General features: G+C 37.2%; 1 protein-coding gene across 1 annotated transcript in view; it reads left to right on the forward strand.

Moving 5' to 3' along the window:
* BRINP2 (BMP/retinoic acid inducible neural specific 2) overlaps window positions 1-5,350 on the forward strand; it is a 169,198-nt gene extending 163,848 nt beyond the window's left edge. Inside the window, exon 8 of the mRNA XM_031936934.1 lies at window positions 947-5,350. Within this exon, the coding sequence (XP_031792794.1) occupies window positions 947-2,063 (1,117 nt within the window). The 3' untranslated portion in view covers window positions 2,064-5,350. The remainder of the gene's footprint in view (window positions 1-946) is intronic.
* Window positions 5,351-20,997: the final 15,647 nt, after the last annotated feature.

Here is a 20,997-nt window from a genome sequence, read left to right on the forward strand (position 1 = left end):
GCAGATAATAATAGCACATATCTCTCAAGATCATAGTAAAGTATATAGCACAGGGCCTGGTACATAGAAGGTGCTATATAAATGCTAATTCATTTCTCTTTCCTTTTCATTGGCATAGATAACTTAAAGCTAAAGAAACTCTGTCTACTGATGTAGGTCAACACTTTCTCTGCATCCTATAGTCTTAGAGTGTTAAAACCTAGACTCCTGAGTTTAAGTGACCTGTTCACTCAGCTAGGATGAGTTGGAGATGGGACTCAAACCCGAGCCCTCCTGGTTTCCAGGCTGGTTCTCTAGCCAATAAATCATGCTGCAACTCTCCTAAGGGAAAGATAGCAAAGGACAAGAAGTGATTGTGGACACCAGGGGACAAAGTGATGGCAAAAGAAGCCAGAGACAGGAAGTGGTTGAGAGCTGGGAAATCCTTCCAGGTAGGTGAGGTAAAAGAGCCATTTAACAGCTGGTGAGGGTGAGGGTTTAATAGCTGATAAGCCTTCCTGAAGAAGGAAAGGGATAATAGCAAGAAATAAGCAGTGAGAATGGGTGGATCAGCAGAACCATTTTGTGGAGACCTTGCTAACAATGGTAAAGAAGTGATTCTGAATTCAAGGAAGCTTCTGTGGATTTTAGAGCTAGGGATAGAGAGACTAAAAATGGTAATACAAAGAACTCTATTTCATGCATCCCATTATCAGAAAAAAAATCCAATATCCTTAGTGCTTTTATAGCAAAGATTGAACAAGATGGGACAGGCTGCTTAGTCCAGCATAGGTCTACAGGGTCATTCTTCATTCCATGGGCCTCCTTTCTCAGCCGTTGCTACACTGCTGCTCTCTTCTTTCCTTTCATTAACCCATGAACCAAACTATTGCTATCACCTAAGAAAGATGTATCTATAAATTTCACCTTGATTCTACAAAGCTTCCCTCTTATTTTCCCTCTCCAGACCCTTATCCTATTGGTGGAACCGGATCCAGTCTTTCTTATATTGTGCAGAAAGCACTTTCCCTGGGACTTTCTTGGAGCAGAGCCACAGCTGCACCTGCCCCTATGACCAATCATCTTGCCAGGGTCCCATTCCGTGTGCCTTGGGTGATGGGCCAGCCTGTGCTGTCTGTGCACCAGACAATAGCACCCGTTGTGGGAGTTGCAACGATGGCTATGTGCTGACTCAGGGTTTGTGCCGGCCAGAGGTGGCGGAGTCCCTGGAGAATTACCTTGGCCTAGAGACAGATCTGCAGGATCTGGAACTTAAGTACCTGCTTCAGAAACGGGACAGCCGCATTGAAGTGCACTCCATCTTCATCAGCAATGACATGCGTCTGGGCAGCTGGTTTGACCCCTCATGGAGAAAGCGCATGCTTCTGACTCTAAAAAGTAATAAGTACAAGCCAGGGTTAGTCCATGTAATGCTGGCTTTGTCGCTGCAGATCTGTCTCACCAAGAACAGCACTCTGGAGCCTGCCATGGCCATCTACGTCAATCCCTTTGGGGGCAGCCATTCAGAGAGCTGGTTCATGCCTGTGAATGAAGGTGATTTTCCAGACTGGGAAAGGACTAATGTGGATGCATCTGCCCAGTGCCAAAACTGGACGCTCACCTTAGGAAACAAGTGGAAAACCTTTTTCGAGACAGTCCATGTCTATCTGAGGAGCCGGATCAAATCCCTTGATGACAATTCGAATGAGACACTTTACTATGAGCCCCTTGAGATGTCTGACCCCTCCAAGAATCTGGGCTACATGAAAATCAACAGCTTGCAGGTCTTTGGTTATAGCATGCCCTTTGACCCTGATGCTATTCGGGACTTAATCCTCCAGCTGGATTACCCATACACTCAAGGTTCCCAGGACTCTGCACTCTTACAGCTTATTGAGATCAGGGACCGAGTGAACCAGCTTTCTCCGCCTGGAAAAGTGCGGCTTGACCTTTTCTCTTGCTTGCTCCGGCATCGACTCAAACTGGCCAATAACGAAGTGGGCAGGATTCAGTCCTCCCTGAGGGCCTTCAATGCCAAACTGCCAAATCCTGTGGAGTATGAGACTGGCAAGCTCTGCAGCTAACCTGGGGGCTCTGGTTATGTCCCGGGGCTGGGAAGCAAGGGAGCCAACAATGACTAAAGGGCCTTATCTTAGTGCCAATCATGTGCATTGACAAGTGAGACTTGAGATAAGATGGGATGCAGATGTGGGCACACAGAAGCCTAAACCTATATACACACTATCTCCCTCACTGGGAGACTAAAATGAAACAAAATCTGATTGGTAAAATCAGTGATTTCTGACATGAGAACAGTTGATAAGAGAAGAGAATTTTTAAAACCTTCTCTCACATATACCAATATGTTTCAGAAATCTTTAAAAGTGATTCTTGCCATTCAAAGGAAAGAAAGAGCAAAGTGGGGTTGAGCATTGGGCCTCCCACTCCAAGGAGTCACTTTTGTATTCTTTTTAACCAGATGTTTCTAACAATGTAGTGGTTTTGTGTTCCCCATTTTGGTTTTTTCGGTTTTTGTATTTTTCCTCTGCTGTGCCCTCTCAACACTGCCTTTTCCCTCAGAACACACCCCACTGGGAAACCCTTGAGAATGAAACAGACAGAGATTGTGTTTGTTGCTTCTCATATTCATCCCTATACCTCAGTACTCCTCTTTGACCCCTCCTCTCTCTCTGTCCCACCAACAATCCCAGGGCGCCACATTTTTCCCATCACCCCATGCATCTCTTCATCTAACTGGACTTATCCCCTAGAAGCAATGATGTCAAGTTAGTAATAGATATTCAATGTATAGGGCTATCTTTCTTTCTTTCTTTTTTAATCAAAAAATATTTATTTTATGATTTTTTTTGTTAATTTGCTCCAACCAAGTGACATCTAAGTAAAATTTACCTGATTTAATATATTTTTTAAAAAATACCTTTTTGAGGAAAAAAAGAGAAAAGAGAAAAAAAAGTGTCTTTCTCTGGGTTGGCTAGAAGTTTTGTTTGTTACTTTGCCTGCTGTGAACGTGTTGGTGTGCTGTGACTGAATGACTTGATTGGTGTGGAGTCCTGTTTGTACCTATGGCATTGCAAGACATCTTGCTGTGTTCTAGATCTGTGTGCATATATGTATGTGTTAAGGGGTGTATGTGTGTGCAAATTGTAGGCATGCTTATGAGTGACAAAGAGTCAATTAATAAGTATTCATTAGCTCCTAATATATGGTAGGCACTGATTAAGGGAAAATACAAGCTCTTCATTAGCCAATTCTCTCATCACATTATTTTTGTTCTAGGCTTAGATTCAGTTTATCCCCACATACATAAGTTCACAGTAGGAGGTCAGTTTAAGCCAGTTTTTGCTTCAGGGAGGTAGAACATCTCTGTGTTTTGGCTAGGAAATTTGGTGAAGGATAAGCAAAGTAGGCAGTCTTTGGCTCTGCTGCCATCGGCTTCTTGGATATGTTTCAACACTCTTTCTTTCATGAGACTGAATCACTCCCAGGAGGAAGTGGACAAAATTCAGGGAGCAGTCCCTCTAAGACCATTCTCTTTACTATCCATTTTCCTCTTAAAAAAGAAACTGAAGGGAAACTTTTACTTTTGACATGGAGATGGATGCATCATTTTCCACCTGGATCCTAGCATGGTAAATGTTTCCCACTCTTTCCCCAGATGAATCATTTTTCTCTCAGTTCTTCACATGTTCCCAGTATAATTTGTAGGCATGACAACCCCAATCCTATTCAGGAGAATGCAATACACAAATAGCAAGCATTTCATTTACCACCTATGGTACTTCACAGTTGGTGTAACTGGAATCAGGAGACAGTAGGAAGCCAGTCAGTTCTATTCAGACCTGTTCAAAGATTACTGTCATGCTCTAGCTTTCTGTTTTATTATATTAAATCACTCCATCTCTTTTTAGTCTATAAGGATCCCGAATTTCTGTGAAATAAGTGGCCCAGAGCACTGTTGCCTTCAAAGCTCCCATTAAACCCTTCTAGGTCAGGAATATTGAGTGATGGTCTGGTCTTATGATAAATAACATATACCAATTGAAGCTGTTGTTCCATGTCTGTTTCTTCACCTGCAGAGATCTGGTCAATACTTGTCATCTCCTGAGCGAGGACTGTGGATTTCAGTTAGACTCTGGTACTGAGAACAGGGAAGGTAGTTGAAAAGAGAAAATGCTTTCGTTGTTTGATAAAGGATGTTTGAGAAGTGAAGTGTGTGTAAAAAGCATGATTTTACACTCTGACATGCATGTCTTCATATTGTGTGAGTGAGCAGAGTGAGGGACTTTAGCTCACTAATTAAAGGCATCAAGGTCTCAGGTGGAAGACTTAGCGACCTGCCATAACAACATGAGCGTTCTGAGAAGGGGAGCCTTCACAAGGCTAGCTGAACATGACTGTCAAAATTGACAGTCTGGAATCTCAGTAAAACGGATTTATTTATTCAGATGGAAATTGAGTCAGGACAAAGAATCACAGATTTGGTACTCAATAGGACCACAGAAGTCATCTAATCTAAAGTCATCCTCACTTTATAGATGAAAAAACTGAGACCGGAGTACTTAAGTGTCTATTACCTACTTGAGTGTTAAATGTGAAAGAACTAGGATTCAAACTCAGACCCTCCAACCCTCAAATCCAAACTTTTTCCACTGGTACCATGTCCCACTCAGCTCCCAAATAAGGGCAATTTCTCCTACTTGTCCCCCAGCCCTTAAAATCCCCAAGATTTTATGTACCTAAAATGATGGGGAACTATAGCTGCTTGGTTCTAAATAAAAAATCCAGTTTGGGGAAAGAGTGTGGCCTCTTCACTTCCTTATAAAGATGGATCTTCAGAACTCCCCAGCTTTGTCCTTTTCAGTTTTGATGGTCTAGCAGGAAGGTCAAGAGATTTTAGAAAGAACCAGATGTGTAAAGGATAGTTGCCAACTCTTTGCTAGTTTGGATGTTAGGCTATGAAAACTGAAGTTGTCACCTTCATCTAAGCAATCTTGAAGGCTTCTCACATATCAGATCCATGTTGACAACAGGCTGCTTTATTATTAAAATACATTCATTGATCCAATGCTTAACTTGATGACTGATATAATGTTCAGTTTTGAGGTGTTTCTCTGATACTTCCTGAAGCAGTAATATTTTACACTATGACTACTCCTACCATACAAATTTCCTTTGTTAACATAGATCCTATGATAGATTAGAGGTTTAGAGCTAGAAATATTTTTAGATGTTCTCTAGTCCAAACTCTTCATATTCTAGAAGCCAGGAGCGATTATGATTTTTAAGGGTCAAATAATATTGATAATATTATTCATAATAGCTAGCATTTATGTAGCACTTATTTTGTTCCAGGTACTGTGCTAAGGGAACTGTGAATATGATCTCATTTGATCTTCTCAACAACCCTGTGAAGTAACTACTATTTTTATCTTCACTTTGTAATTGAGGAAACACGTCCAGGATTACACAGATAGTTCACCAGTGATAAATGAATTTTATTTTATTTTATTTTTATTTTTTTTGCTGAAGCAATTGGGGTTAAGTGACTTGTCCAGGGTCACACAGCTAGGATGTGTTAAGTGTCTGAGACCAGATTTGAACTTCAGATTTGAAGCCAGGTCCTCCTGATTTCTGGGCTGGTGCTCTATCTTCTGCACTAGCTGCCCTTGATAGAATGGATTTTAATTAAGGTCTTCCTGACTCCAGACCTGGGACTCTATCAGCTGGGCAACTTAGATGCCTCAAGTATAGCTGAGCCTGGATCATACCATCAGCTGTGTAAAAACTTTGGTGGTCAAGAGTTTTAGTGACTATCTCAAAGTCATGCAGTTATTAAATTGAAAAAGTAGGAACTAAACTGAAATCCTTAGTCTCCAAATCCAGTGACTCTTAGGGAATTTGTTTCCTGAGCTTCATTTCATTCAAGTGACTTGCCCAGAGACACACACCTAGCATATAAGCCAGTCTTCTATTGGTTGTTAAGTAGTAGAAGAGTTTGAGGTTTATTAGGAAGCAAAATATAAATTCTAAGAAACAAGTGAAAGCAGCTCCAAAGTCATTCTTTAGAGACCTGAATAAATCAATATTACAACCTTGAAATCATAGTGGAATTTCACAGCTAGCTGAGTTGAGAAGTCACATGTCATAAGAGTACACGGCTGCAATTGAAGTCATCAGCATTTGCATTAGGGGATGTCAACAACCTTTTCCAGGACATGGTTGTAAGTATGGAATTGTCAACAGGTTAGTAATGGTACTGACAAGCTTATCACGACTTGGAATTAGGAGCCAAATCTCCATTCAGTCACTAACACACTTTGGGGTAATAATCATCAGAAATGCAAGCTTTAATTATGATTACAAAGAAATAATTCATCATATACTAATCTGTACTAATGCATTAGATTAATACCTCTAAGACTAAATAATACCTTTAAGACTTAATACTAATACTATAATGCTATCTTGAGCAAACTCACTCATACATCAACAGCCAATCCCCCAAATGAAGGTGATATTAGGTCTTTGTATCCTCCTGTTAAGCTTAAGTCCAGTCCCTGGCCTTTTCCCATCAGCATAAGAATTAATTCATGTGAGCCTTATGAGTAGGTAGAATAAATTTACCTACATGTTCTGATTTCAGAGAGTGCCAGACACATTATTACCTGCCTTTATATTTTTATTCTTCCTGTGTCTTGAAGACTTCTGTCTGTACCTCCCTATTAAAGGGGAAAACTTCCAGGAAGGTGATACGCCATTAGCTGCACAGATGCAAAGTTGTGCAACTAGCCTCATTTGCCCTTTTGAGAGAAATCTTATTCTATACATCAGAGAAATGCTACACTATATAAATCTAGATTTCATCAAAGCATTTGACAATGCCCTTCACTATATACTTATTTTATTGATGCCCTTTTTTTACCTTACTTGTTGCATTATACCTCCCCCAATATAACTATATATACAGCACTACCCCACACTTGAAACCTTCCAATGTAAAAATGAAAACAGTTCAGCAAAAGCATTTTTTGCATTCTTCTCCCTCTTTATTACCTTTAATGTAAACTACAATTTTTTTCATGTGAACTTTATCTTATTTTTAATAAAGCTTTTTATTTTCAAAACATATGAATAGATAGTTTTCAACATTCACCTTTGCAAAACCTTGTGATCCATTTTTTTTCTTCCTCCCTTTCTCCCGCCTCTTCCTCTAGAGGGTAAGTAATCTAATATATGCTAAATATAGCAAAAACATTGATATGGTGACCCTGTATAAAACATTCTGAATATAGAGTTCCCTGCCTTTTCAACAGGAGAAAGGAACGATCACTATATCATTGAGGAAAAGAATATTTATGGGCTGGATAAGACTACAGCATGGTTCAATGACCAGATCCAAAAAGTGATTACTAAAGGATTGATGTCAAGATCAGGATGGGGAGGCAATGTTCTCTAGTGAAGTACCATAGAGATGCTCTCACTCCTATTTGGTTGGTACATTTTTGATGAATTATTTGAAGACAAATACGTTTTTAATAATTACTCTGAGGCATCATAGTGGAAAGGGCCTAAACTTGGAGTAGATTTATATTAGATATCTGCTGTCTGGACCCAAAATGGCAAATTTATGTTTAGTGTGAGTGATATTTTCTAACAATTAGAGCTGTCCCGAAGTTGAATGAGCTACCTTAAGAAGTGATGAGTTCTCCTTTCTTGGACATCTTTACACAGAGGCCAAGGCAATGACTATTTGGGTATGTTATAATGGAGAATCTTTCTTGTTATGCTAAATAGTTGTTGAGTTTCCATTCTGAATCAGAACAACTGGATTCAATTTATTTTCTAATATATAGCCATGAGAAAATCATTTCTCAGTTTCTTCATCTGTAAAATGAAAATAATAGTTCACTACCTGCCTTTTAAAGTTTTTGTTGGTAATATACTTTGTAAATCTTAAAACACTATATAAATCTGAACTATTATTATCAAATGAAATCTTATCAAATTTGTATGAGGCATGGAACTTGTATAGAAAGAACTGTCAGCTGGCTGACAAGAGTCTGTATCCAAAAGCATTTCATTAGGCCAGGACAATAGGCTGGCTATAAGAAGGTGAAATAAATTATAAATAAATATAAATTCATACAGTTGATTTATTTTATTAGAATGTATCAACTGCACAAGGACAGATGAAGGTAATATAAGTAATAAATCATTGATGTGAAAAACACCCAGATATTTTAGTAGTTTGGAAACTTAATCTCAATGAATAGAAAGAGATGGCAACCAAAACTAAGCTAATGAGATATTATACTGAAATGTAGCATCCAGAATGAGGAAATTTATATTTCAACTCTATTCTGGTCAGACAACAATTATAATACTGTTTTCAGCTCTAGGTGCCATATTTGAAAAGTAAATTGATAAGCTTAAACCAGTTCAGAAGGGAGCAAACATGATAGTGAAGATAGCAGAAATAGTGACACAAAGGAATTGTTTGAAACAATCAGGAATGTTTAGTGCTCTGTGTGTATATATGTATGTTTATGTTTTAAAAGCTATAGTGGAATAGGATGGGGCAGGAAGAATGGTTAGAGCACCAGTCCTGAAGTCAGGAGGACCTGAGTTCAAATCTGGTCTTAGACACTTAACACTTCCTAGCTGTGTGACCCTGGGTAAATCACTTAACCCAAATTGCCTCGGCAAAAATAAATAAATAAAAAATAAAAATGCCATGGTGGAGAGAGCTGCCCTCCAAATTTCAGAATAATTGGTTTCAGTCTTTATTTGGGTATGGTGGCTACATGATCCTGAGAAAATCAGTGTCCTATATAAATTTCTAAGATTTTTAAGTTGTAGGACAGATACCTACATTAGTAGAGGGAATATGCTTGTTGGAAGTACCCTACGTTAATGGAATCACAAATCCAATCCAAATGTATTTACTGAAGGGGAAATTCTTTTTTAACAGAACTATCCAAAAGTGGAATGGGCTGCTTCAGCTACTATTAAAGTCTGAATGACTACTTGTTAGGGATAATTTAGAGGTGGAAGGGTTACAGTATACATATACAGTGTATATCTACCATATAAATATGGGATTACATGGTTTATAATTTTCCTTCTATCTCTGAAATTCTATAATTCTTTGACCCTGGCAGATTGATAGCTAACTGAAAAAATCCTATGAGAAAAAGACCAAACTAAGAAGTAAATAGGATAAGAATCAAGAAGGAAGAAAAGCAATTAACAATAATTGCCTCTTGTTTCTTATTCATTCTTACTTGGAGTGATAGCTTTTGATTTGAAACTCTTACTCTATTAGTTCCCTTTTCTCTTGCACTTTCTCTCATATTTTACATCTTTGACATTCAGGAAAAGTTGATATCCTAATAATGCTTCATCCTTTAATATCATCTTTTATGCTATTTTTTCTTTCATGTTTCTTACTATGCTGAACCTGGAGAAGGGGTAAATGTATTCCCACTCTATATAACTTCTTCTTATTCGAGCTCTCATCTAGAAAGAATACAAGTGGTCTGTCTCCTTGCCAAATCTGATCAGTTGCATTTGTTCTCTTGACTCTTGATCTTTTCAATTCTCCACTAGTGGAGTTATCTATAAACAGATACAAACCTTAATTTGATTTTTTACCATTCCCTGAAAAATTTACCTTATATTTTTCCTCCCTTTCATTGCTAAAGTAAAAATAATCTATATTCACTGCCTCTACCTCTTCTAGATCCACTAACTTCCTAAATCCTTTCAGGTTTCTTATCAATTTCTACAGTTCTTTTGGAAGTAACCTCTTGAAGGTTAACAAAATATTTTAGTTGCTATATCAAAAGAATTTGTCTCCATACTGACTCACTTTGATATTTCTGCAGATTTTAATCCAAGTGGCCACTTGTTTTTCCCAGATACTCTCTCTTCCCTTGGCTTCCATGACTGTGTCATCTCCCCATTTTCTGTCAACCCAAAAATTCCTATTCAGTTTCCTTTATAGGTTTGTCAAACCAATCAGAAAACATGTATTAAGTATTCACTAAGTGCTAGGAATACAAAGAATGGCAAAACTGTGTCCCCTTCCCTCAAGGAGCTCACATTCTAATGGTGAAGACAACATGCATATAAATACTACACTTATATATAATATAAATACAGAGAGAGAGAGAGAGAGGGAGGGAGAGAGAGATGGGGGAAAATGAGGGAGGGCAAGAGAGAGAGAGAGACACACACACACACACAGAGACTGAGAGACAGAGAAAGAGAGAAATTTGGAAGGAATCTTAGAAGGAAGACCCAGAAATAGTCTCTTTACAAAAAATGTAATGTGATATGCAAGACTAATGTCCCTGGATCATATAATACATGTAAGAATATTTGGAAAGGTAAAAGGGTCCACATTGTGAACGGTTTTCAAATCCAAACAAGAATTTTAAATTAGTTTTTAATAGCAATAGGGTATCCCTGGAGTTTATTGAGTTGGAAGATGATGTGGGATAACTTTCAATTTAGAAAGATCACCTGAGTGGATAATAGCATAGAATGGTAAGAAACTTAAGGAATTGAAAACTGTAAGCTATTGAAATAGTTCAGGCTAGAATACTTAATATGTTGAGGGTCTCTAACCTATGAAGGGCACCTATGTCAGAGAAAACAAGCAAAGATATTGCAAAGTTTAAAAAAAAGTTGGCAACATAGTGGATATATGGGGATGAATATGACTAGGAAAATGGTAAATGTTCAACAAAATTCAGAAGAAGAGAGAAGCAAAATGATGAATTCTATTTGGGGCATATTGTTTGATATGTGGGATATCCAGGTTAAAATAGTCCATAGTTGGTTAGTGATATGAGACTAGAGGTCTAGAGAGTGATTATAAATGAATAAATAGATCTTGGAATTCTCTGCATTGCAATTATAATCAGACTCATGGGCATTAATGCTATCCAAGTGAGATAATATAGAGGAAGATGAAATGACGTCTCAAGATTCCTATAGTTCCTAGATTTGTCTTAAGTAGATAGATTTTTAATCATCTTATATTATTTATAGTTATTTTAAATGGAATTTTTTTTCTATCCCCTATTACTGGACTTTGTTGATCATATAAAAATGTTGATGATTTATGTAGATTTATCTTATGTCCTTCAAGTTTGCTAAAGTTGTTAATTATTTCAAGTATTTTTAGTTGATGTTCTATAGTTATTTAAGTATACCATCATACCATTCACAAATAGTGATAGTTTTTTTTCCTCATTGCCTATTCTAATTCCTTCTATTTCTTTTTTTTTCTCTTATTATTATCATCTTGAATAATATTGGTTATAAGGGTTTCTATTTCCTGACCCATTATTCTAGGCAACATATTTTCATAAATATCCATTGATTTCCCTCAGATTATAATATTTATTGGCATATAATGGGTCAAAATATTTCCTAATGATTGCTTTGACTTCTTCGTCATTGGTGATGATTTCACCTTTTTCATTTTTTTATACTGGATATTTGGTTTTCTTTTTTTTTTAATCAAATTAACCAATGCTTCATCTATTTTATTGGTATACTTATAAAACCAGCTCCCAGATTTATTTATTAGCTCAGTTTTTTTTTAATTTTCAGTTTTATTAATCTCACATTGATCTTCAGGATTTCCAATTTGGTGCTCAATTGGGAATTTTAAATTTGTTCTTTTCAAGTTTTTCTTTTACTTGCATGGCCAGTTCATTGATCCATTCTTTTTTCTTTTTTTCCATTTTGTTGATGTAAGTATTTAGTGAAATAAATTTTACCTAAGTAATGCTTTGGCTGCATTCCCTAAATGTTGATATGCTGTCTCATTGTTGTCATTCTCTTTAATGAAATTGTTGATTATTTCTATGATTTGTTCTTTGAACTGCCTATTCTTTAGCATTATAATATTTGGTTTCCAATTAAATTTAATCTGTCTTTCCACTACCTTTTGTTAAATGTAATCTTTATTACATTATGATCCAAAAAGAATATATTAATATTTCTGCCTATTTATATTTGACTTTGAGGTCTTGTGCCCTATGAGATGGTCTATTTTTGTGTAGATATCATGTGCTGCTGAGAAAAATATATGCTTCTTTCTGTTCTCATTCAATTTTCTCCAAAGATCTTTCAAATATAGCTTTACTAATATTCTATTTACTTCCTTAGTTTCTTTCTTTGATTTTGGTTGGATTTATCAAGTTCTGAGAGGAGAGAGTTGAAGTCCTCCACTAGTATACTTCTACTATCTGTTTCTGTAACTCACCTGATTTCTCCTTTAAAAATTCAGAAGCTATGTACCCCTTGGTGCATATAGGATTTGATATAAGGATTGATATAGCTTCATTGTGTATAGTATCTTTTAGCAAGAGGTAGCTTCCTTCTTTTTCTCTTAATTCATTTTTTTTGTGTGATTTTGCTTTGAGATAAGGATTTCTAGCCTGAATTTATTTTTATTATTATTAATTATTATTTTACTTTACCTAAAGTATAATAGATTCTTCTCCAGTCCCTCACCTTTACCATATGTATGTCTTTCTGCTTCAGGTATGGTTTGCTATCCACTCTGCTCCCAGGATGGAAGGGTCACTGTCTTAGGTTTCTTGTGCCAGTGGCTGTAGGCTCTGTCTGCTTTACCTCGTGCTACACTGATACTACCTTGGGGTCTATAGGGGACTCTTGTGTCTGATGTTGTGTTAAAGGGGTGGGGCTACCGGAGACTGGCAGTGCGAATTTAGGGTGGCAGCTTATTTGATGCTGAGCTGAGATCCTATTAATGGTGTCTGGCATGGGCAGAAGCCCAGTGGGGTGTTTCCTTCTTTCCCCAGGGCTACACTGAAGCAGATAGTGGTCTGCTCTGGAGAATGCCTAGGCTGAAAATAGGGTTCCTGCTGGCTGTTGCCTGAATTCCTTAGCTACCTAGAGTTGATATCTACCTTTATGCCCAGGGTTGGATTTAATTGTTTAACTAGGGCTACAATAAAGCATGTGGAGTGGTAGTCTGCAGTCTCTTCTGACTAAGCTAAAGCACATGAGGTTTCCTGCTGTTATTGTTTGCCAACTTCACCACACTGAAGCTCATGATCTTCTGATTTGCTGAGGTAGGATTTGTTACTGATTTGCTGAGAAATTTCCTGTTCTGTACTGCATCTCCCTTTTAATCAAGTGAGAGGGATCTCTCTTGTTGGTCTTTCAAGTTTCCTGGGATAAAAATGCTTCAACCCATCTGTTTGCTGGATCTGCTATTCCTGAACCTGTCTTGGGGTGCTATTTTATGGTTGCCTAGAGGAGAATGTGGGAAAGTTACCAGTGATTCACTGTTTACTCCATCATCTAAGCTCCTGGAAGTAGTATTTCAACCAATTCTTTTGAAGTTACTTCTATAACATTCTTTTTGTCTCATTCCTTTCCATTCACATAAATACCATCCTCGTTCATTTCATGCACTCTTCAACACTTGACTGAATGAACGTAAAAGCCTCTTAATATGTCTCCCAAACTCCAGTCTTTTGTCTTTCCAGCCTAAGCTTCACACAGTTGACAAAATAATCTTTCCAGCACATGGATCTGATAGTCACTCTCCACCTCAAGAGGCTTCAGAGCCTCTTTCTTGCCTATTAAATGTAAAATGAAGTCTTCTACTCACTATTTAAGAGCCTCCATGATCTGTTCTCAGCTTATCTTTCTCAATATTTTGTTTTACGAATTTTGCCTTTAAGCAACTCTGGACTACTAGATGTTTCCTGGACTTGTTATATCATCTTCTAACTTGATGTCCTTCATTTATGTGTCCTTCATTTATGTTATACCTTATTAATTTGTTGCAATGAGATTAACTCATATAGCTTTCAAATAGTTTGTAAATGAAAATGAAACTAGAATGAAAAAGTTAACATATAAAATGGTTAACTAATATTCTTAGGGAGCTGATTTCTGCTGGAAAATGACATTAAATTTGAAGGGTGTGGGGCCTGGATGTGGAATGACAGGGAGGTTGGTGCCAGGGCTGAGGAAGCAAAATCTGGATACTTTTGGCAGAAGCACAAGTCACCCCAACCTAGTTAGTAACTCTCTAGGGTACTTTCAAGGAAAGGAAAGAAAGAGGAAAAGAAAGAGACAGACAGAGACACAGAGAGACAGACACACAGAGAAAAGAAGAAAGAGGAGGAAAAGGAGGAGGAGAAGGAGGAGGAGGAGGAAAGAAGGAAGGAAATAATAGAAAAAGGAAGAAAAAAAGAAAGGAAGGAAACTCATACCTTGTGTGTGAGAGAAACAGAAATAATGACGAGATAGCAACAGAAACAGAGAGGCAGAGGTAGAGAGACAGAGAATAAAAGGAGAAAAATACCCCAAATTAAATGAAAATTCTCAGATTCCTGAGTCAGTTTGTTTATAAATGCACAATTCCACTTAAGCAGTTTCAGAGATTAGCTGTATCACAATGACTGAAAAAGGTCTTCCCCTCAAGCCTATCAGAATAAATCTGTTCAGAAGTGGGACAGCAAACAACTGTCACTCTACAGCAGCCCACATCCATCAAACAAAATGATTAAATCCACATCAGTTATTTCAAAGCATTCAGAGGCCCTGGCCTAACGAACTGCTTAAAGTTGTATGGGAATAACTTATTTGCAGGTGAATGGTTCACCCCACTCCACCCCCAGCTATACACCTAATCTCTTTGATTTTCTTTTTTCCCTCTTCTTTTTGGCTTCTTTCCTCTCTTTTGCAGGTCTTTATCCTGTTTTATTATCACCCTTGCATCATTCATAAAAAGAACAGCATGAATTTATGTATAGCAGTTCTTCCAAGGAACAGAGAGCTTTCTCAGTCAGTCAAAAGCTATTTATTGAGTCCTATGTTTGGAACTGTGGGGGCTACAAAAGAAATACTGTATGGATTTAGGATTCCACTTCCAAAAAGGCTTTGAGGCCACTTTTAAAATTAAATGAACTGTAAAATAGGGCAATGAAAAATAAAACCCTTAGAAAGATCTATTGAGAGGAGCAGATTAATAGATGTTACCAGGCACCTGAGATAAGTTCACAAAAGCCCTTAGATCCTGAATTTATGTCTGTATTTCCAAAAAAGCTAAGGCAAAGAGAAGAAGGCAAGGAATAATATAGGTTATCTAGTTTTCATTGTCTGTCAAAAAAGAAAGCTTATCCATTTTTCCCCTGTAGAAACAAATATTTTTCTGGCACTGAATTTAAAGAATTGATTTCATGGGTTCTAGTGTTAAGAGTATTGGATATCCTGGCACAGACTTCTACTACTGTTGGGCTAATATATGCAAATCTAATCTTATTCACTTGTACTCAGCTCTATCCTACAAACACATATTAAGCATCTGTTATGTGCAAGACACTGTACTAGGTACAAAGACAAAATAAAATATTTCCTCTCCTCAAAGATCTTATGAGTCTACTGGGTAAGTGTAGTATGGTATGATAAAAAATCACTGGCTTGAATTAAAAGACTGGGATTCAATAACTGTGTGAACTGGGGCAAGACATTTAACCTCCCTAGACCTCAGTTTTCCTATGGGTAAAGTGGTGTTGGAATAGATATCCTCTGAGGTACCTTTGAATTCTAGATCTAGTCTAGATTCTATGATCCTATCATTGTAGATGCAAAATAAATGCAAAATCATTTCATGAAGAAAAGAATTGTAATGACTTGGGAAATCTGGGGAGTCTTCACACGGGATATACCCCCTATGCTATGCTTTGAATGGCTGACTCTGAAACTCTATAAAAATAATATTGGAACATAAGTTATTGAATGCATTTTCTGTAGGAGGGCTGAGATAACATAGTCCAAGAAATTACTTACCAAAGACCAGAATTGGAAGCAAGAATGGATAGGGGAGAACTTAGAGAAATAGGTAGTTAAATAGGACAGCAGATTGACTCTTTTAAATATCACTTGTTTCAAATAAGTCTTTTACATATTCTGGATGGCAGCCACTTCATACTTTTATGTTTGATGAAGATGTGGACTGCAGAAATTCTGTATTGTTGGTTCAAGTGGAATCCTTGTGGCTTTTTGATAGCAGATTTGTGGGTGGTAAGATTGCTATTCTGTTTACAAAAGACATGTAACAATGACCCTGCCCTTTAGGCATTTACAATCAAGATGGGAATGTGAGGCATATAAGCCTAAAAAAGGTAACTAGCAAAACAAGGCAGCTTATAATAAAGGCCAAATGATGGATCCAAACATCAAGTACCATAGAAATACAGAGAAGGGAGAGGTTTCTGTTGACTAGCATGAACTTTATGAAAGAAATGAGTTTTAAAATGGATTAGAAAAAATGAGAATTATTCAACCAGGCAGGGGAAGATTTGGTGGCACCTTGGACACAGAAGGTACTTTAAAAATATTGTCATTCCTTCCTTTTTCATTCAAAGGCTTGTTTCATGTGTTACCCCCTACAGGCAAAACTTCCTGATCCCCTTAATTGGTTGTATAGTCTTTTTTTGATATTATTATATCTTTCTTTATATCCTCAGAGCTTAGTGCAATGACTTAGTCAGCACTTGATAATTCTAGATGATTGACTCTCTATTTACATGTCATATGCCCTCAGTAAATATGTTTCTTGAGGACATAGACTTTTATCTCTTTCTACTTAGTGCATTCTCTTGCATATAGTAGGTACTTAATATGCACACTGAATCAGACTTGGTGGGAGGTAAATCTCACTTGAAGATGGAAAGAATCATACATGGAATAATTGTCCCTTTGGTCTGGAAACTGAAAGGATAACATCTGAAAGAGAGAAACAGAGAATACATTGAGAAAACTTTGTTTTCTTTATATCGCTGTTCTTATGAATGAATGCTCCTTGACCCAGGATGAGAGATAGTGCAGTGGATAGAGATTTGGCCTTGGAAGTCAGAAAAATCTGTGTTCAAATCCTACCTCTAGCTCATGTTGAATTTAGGACACTAAACAAATCATTTATTCTCTCAGGCCCCCCAAAATGTTATCAGGCTAAATTCTTGAAACAGTTGACTGGATCAATATTTTTCTGGACTAACGAAATACCCAGGTCAGAGTTAGGATGGGAGGAGAGGCAGCATTTCCTTTTAACTAAAGGCTTCTCTTGAAGGTTTCCTGCTCTCTCACCTACAGGTCAAGACAGGTCAAAGCAAAGTGAGATCTTGTTTCTGGCCATCAAAGGCATTTTTTAGAAATAAAGTGGATAGTGGCTACTTGCTTTCCTCTCCAGAGTCCAGGAGCAACACAGCCCCATTAACCATTAGGAGCTGCTATTTGTGCCAATGGGAGCTAGTTGTCGATCAGAGAAGTGCCTAGGGCTTAAGGGTTTATACTATTTGGAACTGGCTGCTTGAGGAGTTGGAGACAAAATTTCCTTTTTGCCACAGCCCTTGAGATACTCAAAATAATAATAGTTAACAATTTAGCTGTTAAGATTGATATAATAATTTATTATCTCATTTTATCCATTCAACAATCCTGATGGGTATTATTATTATTATATCTATTGTACATTTAGAGAAACTGAGATATAGAAATGTTGTGACTTGTTCAGGACCATATATCTACATGGAATTGTTGTTGTAATTTGTTGTTTTTTAAATTCTTTTAAATGTTTTATTTTATTAAAGCTTTTTATTGATAAAACATATGCATGGGTAATTGGTCAACATTGACCCTTGCAAAATTTTCTGTTCCAAATTATCCCCTCCTTCCCCCCACCCTCTCCCCTAGATGGCAGGTAGCCCAATACATGTTAAATATGTTAGAGTATATGTTAAATCCAATATATGTGTACATATTTATATAGTTAGCTTGCTGTACAAGAAAAATTGGATCAAGAAGAAAAAAAATACTGAGAAAGAAAACAAAATGTAATTGAACAACAGAAAGAGTGAGAATATTATATTGTGGTCCACACTCAGCTCCCACAGTCCTCTCTCTGGGTATAGATGAATCTCTTCATCACTGAACAAGTGGAATTGGTTTAAATCATCTCATTTTTGAAGAAAGCCACATCCATCAGAATTGATTGTTGTATAGTTTTGTTGCCATGTATAATGGTCGTTTCTTACCAAAACAATAATATTCCACATCATTCATATACCATAACATATTCAGCCATTCTCCAGCTGATGGGCATCCACTCAGTTTCCAGTTTCTAGCAACTACAAAAAGGGCTGTCACAAACATTTTTGCACATGTGGGTTCCTTTCCCTCCTTTAAGATCTCTTTTGGATATAAGCCCAGTAAAAATGAGTTGTTATAATTTGCTGTAAAATCTGTAAAAGTTGGATAGGAAATCCTGAGTCCAGCACTATATTTAGTATGTGACTTAGCTGCCTTTAAAACAAAAAAGAACTTAAACTTCATGAAGTTTACAGTATGGGTCAAGGATTCTTGGAACACTTCTTCCAACTTAGCTATAGAAGACTTTGGTTTGCTTCCAGGGGGCTACATATGTTCAGACTTAGAGTTGAACATGGCACTTTGTAATGACACAGAAAACAGTGGATGGTCTCTCTCTTTTTTTTTTTAATAGCCTTTTATTTACAGGTTATATGTATGGGTAACTTTACAGCATTAACAATTGCCAAACCTCTTGTTCCAATTTTTCACCTCTTACCCCCCACTCCCTCCCCCCAGATGGTAGGATTACCAGTAGATGTTAAATATATTAAAATATAAATTAGATACACAATAGGTATACATGACCAAACTGTTATTTTGCTGTACAAAAAGAATTGGACTCTGAAATATTGTACAATTAGCTTGTGAAGGAAATCAAAAATGCAGGTGGGCATAAATATAGGGATTGGGAATTAATTCAATGTAATGGTTTTTAGTCATCTCCCAGAGTTGTTTCTCTGGGTGTAGCTGGTTCAATTCATTACTGCTCCATTGGAAATGATTTGGTTGATCTCGTTGCTGAGGATGGCAGGTCCATCAGAACTGGTCATCATATAGTATTGTTGTTGAAGTATATAATGATCTCCTGGCCCTGCTCATTTCACTCAGCATCAGTTCGTGTAAGTCTCTCCAGGCCTTTCTGAAATCATCCTGTTGGTCATTTCTTACAGAACAATAATATTCCATAATATTCATATACCACAGTTTATTCAGCCATTCTCCAACTGATGGGCATCCACACAGTTTCCAGTTTCTAGCCACTACAAAGAGGGCTGCCACAAACATTCGTGCACATACAGGTCCCTTTCCCTTCTTTATGATCTCTTTGGGATATAAGCCCAGTAGTAACACTGCTGGATCAAAGGGTATGCACAGTTTGATAACTTTTTGAGCATAGTTCCAAACTACTCTACTGGATGGTCTCTTGATTCTCCACTCCTGACTCATGATGATAGGGTGGAGAGGGAGTGCTGGTTCCTCTCCCTCCTCAATAGAGACATGGTTCCTCTCTGTCTCTGTCTTTCTCTTTTTGTGTCTGGCTCTGCCTGCCTGAGTGTCTATCTGTGTTTCTCTATTTCCACTCTCCTGAATTTGTAGCTTGAGATAATTGGTGAAGGGTAAAATTGGAACACTCATTACTGCTAGCATAAATAGCAATACTTCACTCAAAACTGTTGGGTGGGTGATTTTTCAGGGTCTAGAACACAATGGGTCAGAATCTCAAGGGTCCCCTCCGCCTCTTCTGCTATGTATTTTTTTTTTTTTGCCTGAATATAGATGACCAACAGGAATCATTAGATAGATATTTGCAGCTTTCTTAGTAGCTTCCTGAGTTTGAGTGTTGGGAAATTCTGAGTACGTTAGTAGATGTCAAATGAATTGTAGAAAGGTATCCCGAAAGTTACAGCAGTATTTCTTAAAGGAAACGATGAACACTGACAGGAGGATGACCAAAAGCCCAAGTCTGACCTCCTAAAAGAAATGAATTTTGATGGATTTGTTTGGACAATGAAAAACTGAGATGAAGAAATGCCTATTCAAGAGTCCCATTAAGTGTTCTCTACTCTAACATGAATGAATCAATTTAGATGACTTTGGAGGGTCCTTCCATCTTTAGAATCATAATCCTGTGATTTGGTAGGATTATATTAAGAATAGCAGATAGTACATCCCAAATATTGCCAGGAATCCTAAACCCCTATCATTTTTCTAAAAGTGTCAGCCTTGGCAAAGGATTAGTCATGAGCTAAAATATTGGATAGACAATATTTTAAGTAACTGAGTTTATATTTTTAAGAAGGAGTGTGTGTGTAGTGTGTGTGAGGGGGGAGGGATTGGAGGTAGAACATGTTGGTATTTCAATTCACAAAAATGTAGTTTCAGAAAATCAAGTTGACATTGTGGATATAATATACTTTATTTATAAAATAGTACTTGCATAGGAGGAAAGCTGTGACTAACGAGGGCATCAAATGCCCAGGTATCTCAAAATACTCACATCCTACATATTGCAGCCTCCATCCAAGGAAAAAGGCAGAGCCAATTGCAGCAATGAGTGACAGTGATATCCATTCTAAGTATTTAATCAGTGGCCTTCCTTCCATTGTGTTCTATAAGCATTAGCTCATTAGTCTCTGAAGTCAGGATGAGAGGAGGCAGGTGTGAATATTCCCACTCTAGATGTAAAATTAAAGTGAAGGAAGAATGAGGTAGGATGCTTGCTTCCTATTACAATATAAACCTGTGTCTCTAATCAGATGGTTAAAGGAGTACCTCATTGTCCCAAAGATATCCAATTCACTGGATTATAGTTCAGAGTAAGAGAATATTTCATGTCTCTGGCTGCAGAGATACTGCAGGGTTTGTGGAGAGTTAAAAGAGGTATCCTAGGTCTTGAAATAAAGAAATGTTATTGGAATTTTCAAAAGGAGAAAAAAGTAGATTCACATCAATTTATAGAGATATTTTTGGATATGATTTAAATAGAAGAATTCAGAGTATTTTTTTTAAAAGAAGATAATGGCAATTGCTATGAACTAGCAGATATCCCATAGAGCACATATC

The sequence above is a fragment of the Sarcophilus harrisii genome, chromosome 4 (genome assembly GCF_902635505.1).
Source record: "Sarcophilus harrisii chromosome 4, mSarHar1.11, whole genome shotgun sequence".
Lineage (NCBI taxonomy): Eukaryota > Metazoa > Chordata > Mammalia > Dasyuromorphia > Dasyuridae > Sarcophilus > Sarcophilus harrisii.